Source organism: Cryptomeria japonica, chromosome 11 (assembly GCF_030272615.1).
Source record: "Cryptomeria japonica chromosome 11, Sugi_1.0, whole genome shotgun sequence".
Taxonomy (NCBI): Eukaryota; Viridiplantae; Streptophyta; class Pinopsida; order Cupressales; family Cupressaceae; genus Cryptomeria; species Cryptomeria japonica.
In genome coordinates, this window is record NC_081415.1 from 59,280,535 (window position 1) to 59,292,547 (window position 12,013).

The following is a 12,013-nucleotide window of genomic DNA, read 5'->3' on the forward strand; positions in this document are numbered from 1 at the left end:
AATTAGCCTACTGAAAATTGGCGTCAATAATAGTGCCAGATTTCACAATGGAGAAATATATTTTCATTGTTTCAAAGGACTTTCCCCCAAAATCAATCCTTTTGGAAGATAACCTATTTGAGGATGATTTGAAGCTGTTCTCAACATCTACAATGATTGATTGTTTCTTTAGAAATAACCCAGCTCCTCCAATCGTAATTGAACAGGTGGATAGTATTTTATTACCATTGGTCTTCATAAGGGTCTCTTTTCTCCCAAATGAATACTTCATGGTTCTTTTCTCATCACTGGAGAACTAGGATCTAGTGTTACACGGAAACCTATGGACACTTCCAATGAAACTTTGAATTTACAAACCTAGATCCCATATTGTGACCTATCTAGACAAGAACATCTTGCCCTGGTGGAATTCAAATAATGTAGAGCATTGGATCCAAAGTGGGACATTTCATGCCACATGGATAGAATTACTAGGCAAAAGATTTCACCAGTTTCAGATACCCTATCCTTCAATTGGAAAATTTGAGTTAAGGCATCATAAGGTGAATTAGATAGAAAGCAAGAAGCTAATATGGGCCAACCATAAACAAGTAATGCCTCAAAAAGGGTGGACTAATTTGAATTATAAAGTTTGTTGTGATTAGAAGATTGTGCACAAAACACGAAAAAATGACTTCATACTTCAATTATATTTCTGATGTTCTACTTGAAGATAATCCTTATAGAAAGAGTTGCATATCATATGTGCCCTTAGCTAATGAATAGTACCAATTCTAACTATGAGTGCTCCAAGCCCTGTTGGGTAGCCAAATATCTGGAAAAAAATAAGAATTTTAAGTTAAAAAATAGCTAAAATCTATCGACAAAAAAATATACATTTATCTATGTACAATTCTACATAAATTCTAACAGATATCCTCCTGAAACATACATGAACATCAAAATAACATATATAGTGGAATGAAAGCAATCAAAAGGTGTACCTTATAGAAAGACAGAGCAACAAAATCCGCAGGAAATTTTGATAAATCCGGTGGTTGTGTACCACAGCCTTTTGCTGCATCGAGAAGAACCATGTATCGTCCCCTATTCAACAAATTAGACCAAACCATTCAAAAAAATATGCTGAGCATCTACTTGCAACAAATACCCTACTACATGCTATAAAATATTTTAGCCTGAGCTCTCCCATAATCTACCTTGTTATAAACCTCAAGATTTGGATGAACCATCCAGGACTCCAGAGCTTTCAAAATTGCCATTCATGCTAAATAACTAGAGTTCATGTAATCATTGTACCTTTTTTTATGATTTAATTTGAGTTTCCTATACTCTATTTTATCAGAAATATATAAAATTGATATTCCCTTTAAAGGTTTAGGTATTATTTAGTAAACTAAAAAAAGGCTCATATACAGTTATCCCTTTTCTTTTCAATTCTATAAAGCGACATGGGATTCTACATACCTTGGCATGCTGTAATAGGAACATCTTCAAACACTAATGTAAGCCTTCTTTTAAAGGGAAGTTGCTACCCAATTAGATGTGCAATATTCAATTCTTTCTAAAGTTATCACCCAAAGAAGTACGTTTTAAGAGTACTTTATTTGTGAAATTACTATGCCTTGGCAATCTAGCTTCACAAAGAACACACTCAAGCAACCAGGTAAAATATCATTTTCCACAATTTATTATAAGAAAAGTATTTATAGGGATAAGAATCTGAAAAACCCTTTATTTTAGCACACTACTTCAAACTTTAGGTCTGAGTTACTTAAAGGATACTGCATATGCTACTTGTTGCACGTGAAATAGAGACAGAATTAGCTGACTCTGATATTTTGGGTCAGAAGGCAAAGGTTAGCTTTTTGCTCCTATCACTTTGGTATTAAACACGAATGTTCTCAGTATCCTTGTTGCTCATAGGATGCTCTGACTAGGAAAAATCATCATGGTAAAGTTATTCTGTCTATAACAAAAAATTATGGAAAATGAATTTGTAAATACCACTGCTTGCTACAATGAAGGTCAAATTCAATAGCATTACCATTTTCCAGATCTTTTTTAAAAAGTTTCAGATCTGATGATGGAAGTACCAAGAGCCAGGAAAGCAATGGTTATCAATTCCAAATCTCTTCACCATTTGCTCATTTTTCAAACAACGATTCAAGTGTTAAAACAGTCCCCTAGTCAAATAACCAAAAATATCATACAAGAGGAACAGACATTGTAGGCCTTTATGATATGCTACACTTGAACAGGGATCTCCAAGAGATGCATTGAAAAAGACGTGCAAGTTTAATTATATATGAAAAATTGTAAATTTGTGTTTAACATTTTGTTTTGTCTAAACCTAATCTAGAAATAGTTCGACTATGGATGTTCATTTGATTGTGCCACTCTTGGGTATTTGATGAATGCTTACAATATGAAGATCCTTCATTACATACAAAGATCACATCATTTTTGTGTAGTTGTTTTCTCATGGCAAAGCAAGGCTTGATTATGGAATGCATCTATCAAAGCATCATCTATTATCATCATTCTCCTTAGGTTTAGATTAAATTCTCTATCCCTTTCCTTTTGATCTTTGTTTGAAGTTAAGGATTCCAATTCCAGCAAAACGTAAGTCCCTTTGTATTACCAGCATATCACATCAATATATTGAGTTTATCCACAATATAAAGTCGATTGTTTGCACTATAAACCTTAGGGCCACCTTGTTTGAGCACGAAGTTTAGCATTAGAGGTTTCCTTGTTCAAGAGAGGAAAAAGTACATAGTATTTTATTTTGTGTTCAAGGTGTCCTAAAAACCACATCAACAGAATTGGCGCTAGAAGGAGGGCATGTACATATGAGCAGCTAAACGTATGAACAGCTGACCGTGTGAACACCGGAGCCTATCAATTCATGTGGAGAGACATTCAGTGGAGAATCAATTCAAGTGGAGGAATATCTTAAGACTTCTTTTACCCTCCTCTGTGCTCCTTAACAGAATTACCACAAAAAGGAAGGTGAGAACGTTGGATCATCAACCAAATTTCCAAAAGAAAGGAGGCAGTTCACGTTCAAATCTACAGCAGGCTGGAACCAATATGAGCTTTCAAGCCAGATTTGAGATATGCTAGTTCTCTTTTATGTTGAAAAAATCACAAAAAGTGAAAAAGTTGAAAATCCAAATGAAAAAAAAAGAAGTGAAAATTTGAAAATCCAAAAAATCATAAAATCACAAAATAAAAAAATAAAAAAAAGGGATTTCTCAATGGATAGGCAGCACTTTCATGATTCATATAACAAAGATGATCGTTGTTTGGTCCTTAATGTAAGGTTGGTAACACTCACACATAACACAGTGTTTTCCACACATACCAGTTATTCACGTAACAGAACATTCACATGTCACAGCATAAGTAAGAATTATCCCGAATATATCCATACATCATCTCCCCTACCGAGGTTCCATCCAAACAATATATAGACCCGACGGTTGGCCAAGTTGCCAATCGTCACCAACTCCCAACTACCCGACGTGAACCTCTCGGCGACGCAACATAACCATAAACACAATTATAACTATCATTCCTACTAACATAAGTTATTTACCCCTAACATTAGCCCCCCCAAAAAAGTAGTCATCTTCCAGACGACTAAGACAATAGGAGCTGAAATACAAAACATAAACTAGGACCGAGAAGAGGGAGGAGGCGTCCCTGTAGTGGCCGGAGAAGAAGGTTGTTGTCCGGTGTGAAGTTTTAGGTTCTTTTCTGCCAGCAGCTGTCGTTCCCGTGCCTTCTATACCGTGTGGGCAGCTTCCAACAGTTTCTTATCTTTTTGCTCCATCTGTGAGATACCGTACTGGCACCTCACATCCCCTGCCTCATCTTTCTCCACTGGTACCATACTGGCACTTGGCGTACCGGTACTTGTTGGTACCGTACCAGTTCTTGTTGGTACTGTACCAGTACCTGGTGGTATCGTACCAGTTCTTGTTGGTACCATACCAGTACCTGTTCCTACTGGTACCGTACCAGTTCTTGTTGGTACCATACCAATACCTGTTCCTACTCGTACCGTACTAGTTCATACTAGTAGCGTACCAATTCCTACTAGTCTCGTACCAATTCTTGTTGGTACCGTACCAGTACTTGTTCCTATTGGTACTGTACCAATTCCTACTGGTACCGTACCAATTCTTGTTTGTACAGTACCAGTTCCTGATGGTACCATACCAGTACATGTTCATGTTGGTACCGTACCAATTCCCTGTATGGCGACCTCGTTTTTCCTTGGTACGACCTCCTCTGCCATTGTCCAATCTGTCATATTAGTACCATTCGTGGCTTCCGACGCACGTACAACTAGACTGATCTGTGGTAGTGACACCCGTCGTTGTGCCGGTGGTTCTCCTTCATTGATTTTTCGGAACAACACTCCTACTGGTCGTACGTCCCCCACTGGACTAGCCACTGTAAGTGCATCCTGTGGTACCAAGTGTGCCGAGGATAATTTTGGGGGTGTGAATTTCACCCTCGTGCTCTTCCATTGCGCTCGAAGCCCTCCATGTTGATCTTCCCCTTCCTCCTCTTCCGGCTGCTGCGATTCTGCTTCCCCTTCGTCCTCTACGACTGTGTGTGGTGCCATACGAAACCCTTCATCGGCGCCCTCCTACTCCTCAGTCTCTTTTGCTTCTTCCTCAGAATCCTCGGTGTTGCTGACATCTTCAACCTCTACGGACGCGTCCAGCTTCTTCCTCCTTTTTGTCGGTTGTGCGGTGTCACCCAGTGTGTCCAAATGGGCATAGTAGTACATGGTCAACTTATTAGGTTCCACCCATCCGCGCGGTTCAAAGGTTCCCCACATTTCTTGCGGTACTTGCGGGCGTACGACATCCAAGAATAGGCTGATGGCATGGTGGCACATGTAGAATGTTTTGTGTTCAAGCTTGAGAAAATCATGAATTCTTTCCGCCAACAGTTGCCCCCAGTTGTACACTTTACCACACTTAATCCCATTCATTAATCCTATCATCCAGACGGCTATGTCGGATGCACGGCTGGCTCCTGTGAGGCGACTTTTTACTATGTGAGGTCATCCCTAAATACCAAATCCATCAGCCATTTCTTTTTTTCCTTGGTGAGCTTCTTGGTTGGTTTCGCTGCAGATGCCTCCTTCTCCGGTACGCCAAATACCCTCTTGAAGTCCTCTGGTTTGAATGAAACTCGTATCGTGCATCCCTGGAACTGAATAATGGAAGCCCTTTCTTGTGGGTTGTATCCGGATACCATAGTCCACAGCACTGGCTCAAAATCCTTGATGTTAAATGTGGGCATCTGGATGGCATGGTCCACCTGAGCTTTTCTGAGGGAATCCTTTATCACATGGTCCGGGAAAGTTTCCTCCCACCAGGTACGACATTCACTGCCCGTCACACTCTCAAAGGCTACATTCTCCGCCATGATTCCCTCTAGATCCTTTTGCACTTTTGGCTAGATTTTGGCCTTCTTCCTGCTGTTGGCTGGATCTGTAGCTGTCATGGTTGCACTACAACTGTTTTGCCCTGTTTCCCTATCTTTCTCCCATCCTTGGCCATTATTATAACAGTCTGCCAGTGTGACTCGCCAATTGGTACGAACCATTAAACTAGTTGTTGCCTCTCCACCGTACGGATTAGTCCGTACACTTCCCTCTCCTAACCGTACAACATCTTCAACTTTCGCAAACTCTGCAAATAACTCTATACAGATGGGCACGAATTTTCCAACAAATGCTTTCCATTTTCATATGTGCCTGTTCCCTGCGTGTACGGACTTCCTTGTGTTGGCCTCCATACGGTACTGTACGGTCTTCTTCCTATTCGTACAGTCTTCTCCTCCTCTGTGTCGGCAGTCGTACGCTGTTGTACAGACTTCTCAACTCGTCGTCCGGTCTGCAATGTACCTCGTACAAACTATTCTGATGTGATTGTCGTACGCTGTGCTATAAATTTCGTACGTCGTACGGACTGGTTCGCTGTGATCGGCACAAGCTGTACGGATTAGGTGTGATCGTCGTACACCGTATGGTGCATTGTTCTGTTGTTGTTGTACACCGTACATCGTACGAGATGTTTCGTTGTACCTTGCTCGCCTCGACTTCTGCTACATTTGTATGCACAATCCGTACACCGTACGGATTCGATGCTTGGTCCTCGTGCGCCTCTATTCGGGCAATTCGTACGTCGTACGGAGCAACCACTGGTTCCTTCCACACCTCCCAGCGCTCGTCTGTACGGTCAATCCGTACATTGTACGAATTTAATCTTTCCTCTATGGCTGGCCGTATGGATCCTTGTCTTCTTCTCGATTTCGTCTTGTTGCCAAGTCTGCTTCGATTTCTTCTCTTCAATTTACTAAGGTGCCCCCATAATTTCCTCTTTGCAGTAGGTTTATCTCGTTCAAACCGGTGTGTTGGTGTGACATCCACCCATGCCATTCCTTCCTTGTACCTACCGTACTCCGGGGGAAATGACTGCTCTTTCGTACCGTCGCTTGATTCCCCAATCTTGCACATTTGCAGCATGTGGCACTCCAGATGGAAGACCTCGTAGTCCTCCATCTGCCAATGGAAGAGAACGCCCAATGAACTAGTTCCATCTTCAGAGCATCCATCCAATTCCAGCACTCCTTCCTCATTGGGTTTCCTCCCTCCTCTGTCTCCTTCGGAACCCCACTCCCATCTGTTTGAGTCCTCCGAGTCGGAGTCAAACGACGCAAGCTCTTCACTAACGAACTGATTCCTCAAGTCAATCACATACTTATGGCCTTCACTTTCGATTGAGAGTGTATTCTTCTTCCAGTTATGATTGGCTCTAGCCATCCCCCTCCCAGGAGGGCGTCGTACGCTTTTCTCTCCAGTGGGATGACTACGAAATCCAAAATGAATTGTTGTGTCCCGATCACTAACATTTGTGCCATGAGAGTACCGAGAGGTTTGATATCGTGTTGGTCTGCACCAACGACATGGAATGTTGGTGGCCAGAGAGTAGGCTTGCCAAGGCTTCTCCATGTTTCCTCCGGTAGTACGTTGACTCCGGACCTGCCATCCACAATGGTGTTTGTGAGCTTTTGTCCCATTATGTCCATCTCCACCACGGCAGGTTTTCGTCCAATGCTTACCATGAGTAGCAGAGGGTCCATGGTGTCCACACCAGGTTCCTTCACCGCCGTACTATGTGGTTTTGTCATTGTTTGGTGTTCCTGGCCAACGATGGTGTCACCAGCTGCATTCATTAGGGCCATCCTCAATTGTGGCATGGTCTGTAGAAGGTCGGATACCCGTACGGGTATTGTGGTCTCTAACATCTACTTAATGATAGTTTTCTCCGATCCTGACCGGAGTGGTGTACTAGCAGCCGAGTGCGAGGCCCTTCGCTCTTCTGCCATCGCCCGCTCAATATCTGTCCTGGCTTCATGGAGTCTTTCCTTCTCCGTGCGAGGGTCAGGATACATGGCCTTTTTGTTTTGCAATCTTCTGATTGCCAATACGCCCTCCTTCGGTCCTTCCACCTCCTGCATATTCACCCCTTTTTGCCTTGGACAGTCTATGTCCTCATGATTCCCTAGACCGCACCATTTGCACAGCAAACTTCCTATGTCAACCCCATTTTGACATTCCCGCGCAAAGTGACCCCATTTGTTGCACTTTCTGCATTGAATCATGGGTCGTCCCTTCACGTCGTATTGAATTCTACTCCTCGGCATGTTATTATTGGACCTGTTGTTACCCCGCCAATTGTTTCTGTACCCTCCAGGAGAGGCGTCAGAGTTTGTTGTTGGCTTCAGAGGTGTCGCTGGCAGTGTGACTTGGTCGGGTTGGGCGTAGAGCACTTGTGTGCTCCGTGCTTTCAAGTTGTACAGGCATTCCTTAATGGAATGTCCCATTACTTGGCAGATGTCACAGAAGGCTTTGCGGGGACAAATCCCTTAGTGTGTCCTTCCGTCTTGCAGTCGGTGCACCATAGCTCCTTTCCTTCCCTACCACCACCTTTGTCAGCCTTTAGTTCTTTCATCATCCTCATCATATCCCTCCGAAGTACTTGCACGGTTTTGGACTCCCCATCACCATCTTCATCTGTACTATCACCATCGTTCACCCGACGCTTCCCTCGGGATGTCTTATTTTTGCTTTCGACATCCATCGCACGGTTGTATGCTTCATCATACGAGGGCGGGGGGACCACCTTCATCTTCCATCTAAGGGATGGTACCAATCCTTCAACAAACCATCTCTTCTTGAGGCCATCAACCGGTCGGTTCTCCATTTTATTGAGCAGTTCCCTCAGCCTTCTACTATATGCCCGCACGCTTATACTGGGCATCCAGGTCTGTATACCAGTCAATGGCTATTCCTCGCAGAGTAGCTGGAAATGCCTTCAACCAGTAATCCCAGTCGTCCTGGCCATGTGCCTCCCAAATGGTCACGCATGTCTTACAATGTCGTACACGGTCCTCCGACCCGTCGCCCATGAATTTTGGAAGCTTATGTTTCTCCGAGGTGTGTGCCATTGTTCTTGACTGGAGGGTTTTATGTAACGCTTGGAAGTGACTATATGCGGGAAAGGTATTATGTGTCCGGGAGGTACCGTACACTCTTGGTCTGGTTGGACCCCTGTCCGTAGGGCTTTGGTCACCCTCGCTCCTATAGTCCCTCCTTCTAGGGGTTTCTGGATCTAACCCTCCTATTTTGATGCCCTTTGACAAGGACAAATTCTTGATGCCAGATAATGTTGCTTCAAAAATAGTGGTGATCTCTTCGTGCAGGTCTCGTACCGCCTCCTCTCCTTGTTCAGAATATTCTGACGGGTTGCTCTGCGACTCGGCTCCAGAGTCCTCTTCACTTGACGTCGAGTGTCGGGCCTGGTCGACGAGATCTTCCTCCAGTACGTCTGGAAGTGGCAGGTTCCTGGGGACCTCAACCAACTCCTTCCACGTACACGACCTTTGTCTCCCCCGACTACGACTCCGACTCACACTCCGACTTCTGTTGCGTTTCTCCGGGCTCTTCGAGTCAGCAACCTCCCTTAGCTGTCGTCTATGTTCGGCCTATTCTTTTGAGCGGAGAGATCTCCGTACAGTTCCTTCGTCTACTCCTTCGATGGCAGTGGTACGTTTGTCCTCGTTTGGCCGTAGGGGCATCAAGTGCCAAAGGCACGGTGTCGACTAGCCTCCCTCTCCTCTTCCTCCCTATGGCTCCGCTCCTCATACCTTCAGAGTACTCGTTGCCGACAGAGTTCTTGTGCAGTTTCCTCCCTTCAGTCTTGAAGTGCAATCAGATTTTTGGCGAGTAACCTTGGAATACTTCCGAGCAGGTCAAAGACGAGAGTACTGACGGTCAGTTCACCACATACCGTGCCTTCAAAGACGGCTCTCTCCTGATCCTCCCTCTACACGTACTGCGTGATTGACACGTCCCACAACTCTACCAAGTCTGCCGTCAACTGATCCTCTCATGCCTCTTCTGTGGTACTCTCTTCGTGCGTGTCGCTGTCCACGACAATTAACTGCTGGTTAAATGGCCGGCCCATTTATTCCTTCCGCCTGCCACCATAGTTATCTCCAAGTTCGTTCAAGGAACGGCGCCAAAATGTTTGGTCCTTAATGTAAAGTTGGTAACACTCACAGATAACACAGTTTTTTCCACACGTACCAATTATTCACATAACAGAACACTAACATGTCACGGCATAAGTAATAATGATAAACAACTAGACCTAAAGAGTTATATCTTTATTGAATTATCCCGAATATATACATACATCATCTCCCCTGCTGAGGTTCCATCCAAACAATATATAGACCCGACGGTTGGCCAAGTTGCCAACTGTCACCAACTCCCAACTACTCAACGGGAACCTCTCAACGATGCAACATAACCATAAACACAATTATAACTATCATTCCTACTAACATAAGTTATTTACCCCTAACAATCGTCGAGTTGATATTCTTCAGCTTTGGTGGGCTTTGAATGCACAACTACATCCACAAAGTTTGTCCAAAATTGCATTGCCAAGGAAGTGTAGAATCCACGAGACTACTGAACACGATGAGTTGCATTGTTTGACATTCTTGTGAAGAGTGGAGTCAACAACACAAGAAAATATCTTATTTTGGGATATCCACAAGCCAGAAGTGTTCGTGGAACCTGACAATTTCAATGTTCTAAAGAGTAATGACGCATTCACAAGATTCAGAGGGTTGATTGAGAATCAGTTAGGTCTTGACAATGAATTATGCCTAGAAAACATGTCATTGCCTTGTTGGTGCAAGATCCACAACGCACCCCACTCATAGTTTACTTGCTCATTTTGTCAAGAGGCTATCAAGTTATCAACCAAGTCAGATGCCAAATTGGACTACCAGAATCATCAAACAAGTGCAATACAAACAAAATTTGGAGTGCATAGCTTGCAATTCAATAGTATAAAAGAACAAAAAAGAGCATATTGCAACATCATTCGATAGTGAAGGAAATGAGCCTAGTGATCAATGTGTCGCAGTTCAAGACAACTTTGCATACGTTGCACTCAAGGAAGAATGCATTGAAATAGAAGATAGTAAAGAAAGTAAGAAGGTAGCAAGCAATGGTCAATGTTTGGAAACATCGAAGCATGAAGTGCTAAAAATCATGGATACTTGTGAAGATAATCATCCAAAATCGGAAATGGGAAACGTGGCAAAAGGATTAAGTGGCTTGAAGGATTGTCATCATTCACTATCACTCGATGCTTTATTAATCAAGTAAGAAAGATGGGATTCAAATCAATTTCAAGAACAAGGAAGAGATTCCAATACATTTCAAGAGGAAGCAATCCTTGATGAAGATTCAAATGAAGTTTTGCCACCTATTCAAGAAGAAAAAATCTTTGATGAATGTTCATCCATACAAGGAGAAGATTCAAATGAAGACTTTCAAGTCATCCTAAAGGAAGAAGTTTCAAGCATCATTGGAGAGAAGGATCAATTAAAGATTGTAATGGAGCCAAAGAACGAAGAGAAATTTGAAGGGGCACTATCATCACGGATTGTATTCAAAGAACAACTCGAGGAGATATTTGAAGATAAACTTATCAAAGATGGCTTAGTTTTTGAAAATATGCTTACAGAGCTACACAAAGACGACGCATGGTTTATGCAAAATGATGAGCCAATTGTTGCCATGGAAGCAAAACAAGAAGAACAATTCTAAGGGGCGCTAAGTCTATTTCCAAAGATGTTTCAAGAAGGGCAAATGAGTGAGAGTTTGCAAGCCAAGGATGCAAGAAGAATGATACATCTCGAATAGCGACCTCCTAAAGTTGTTGAGGATCTCTTATCATATGATGCATTCGTGGATACCAAACAAGAATCTCTATTCGAGGATGAAACGCGCCAAGTTGTCTCTTTCCTTACCTGTAGTTTTGAAGATTATCAATTTGATTATGGAAGTTTAGGAATAAAAACTTGTGTACGGACAAACCATGGACCAGATGAATTACCACAATTGTTAATATTGCATGAAGTTTTGATTGAATGTGAGAGTTGCATAGAGAAAGGTCATTTCTCAGAATTCAAATGCAAATTTGCAAAATTCCGAATCATGATCCATGCCATGTTGTTGTTGAGCATTTTAAGAAATCATGCAAGATCTTGTACATACTTAGGTCTTCTGAGTCTTGTTCACTCTAGGTGTCTTGTATATAGCTTTAGAGTAGGTTTCCTTTCCATTTAGTTTAGTTTGTTTTGCTTAGCTAGTTGTTGTCTGCCTTGAGTCATTTGACTCGAGTAGTAGTTTTAGTTTGCTTAAGTTTGTTTAGTTTGCTTCGAGTTGTTTAATGTCAATCGGTTTGTTATCGGGAAAAAGTGTATAGTTAGTAATGTTAATTATCAATAGTTAGTTAGCCGACGGGTAGGTAGTTGGAGTCGCGACGGTTGGGTCGCACCCCTTCGGCAATCATATATTGTATCACCTCCGGGTGTTGTGGTATGTAATGTT

At 42.7% G+C, this 12,013-nt stretch overlaps 1 protein-coding gene across 2 annotated transcripts in view; it reads right to left on the reverse strand.

Annotated features, from left to right (window-relative positions):
- Positions 1 to 12,013, reverse strand: part of LOC131051356 (molybdenum cofactor sulfurase) — a 385,620-nt gene that overhangs the window by 262,041 nt on the left and 111,566 nt on the right. For both annotated transcript variants that reach the window (XM_057985836.2, XM_057985837.2), the window contains 2 exons: positions 984 to 1,086; positions 769 to 814 (listed from right to left, as the gene is read on the reverse strand). In XM_057985836.2, coding sequence (XP_057841819.2) covers positions 769 to 814; positions 984 to 1,086 — 149 coding nt within the window. The remainder of the gene's footprint in view (positions 1 to 768; positions 815 to 983; positions 1,087 to 12,013) is intronic.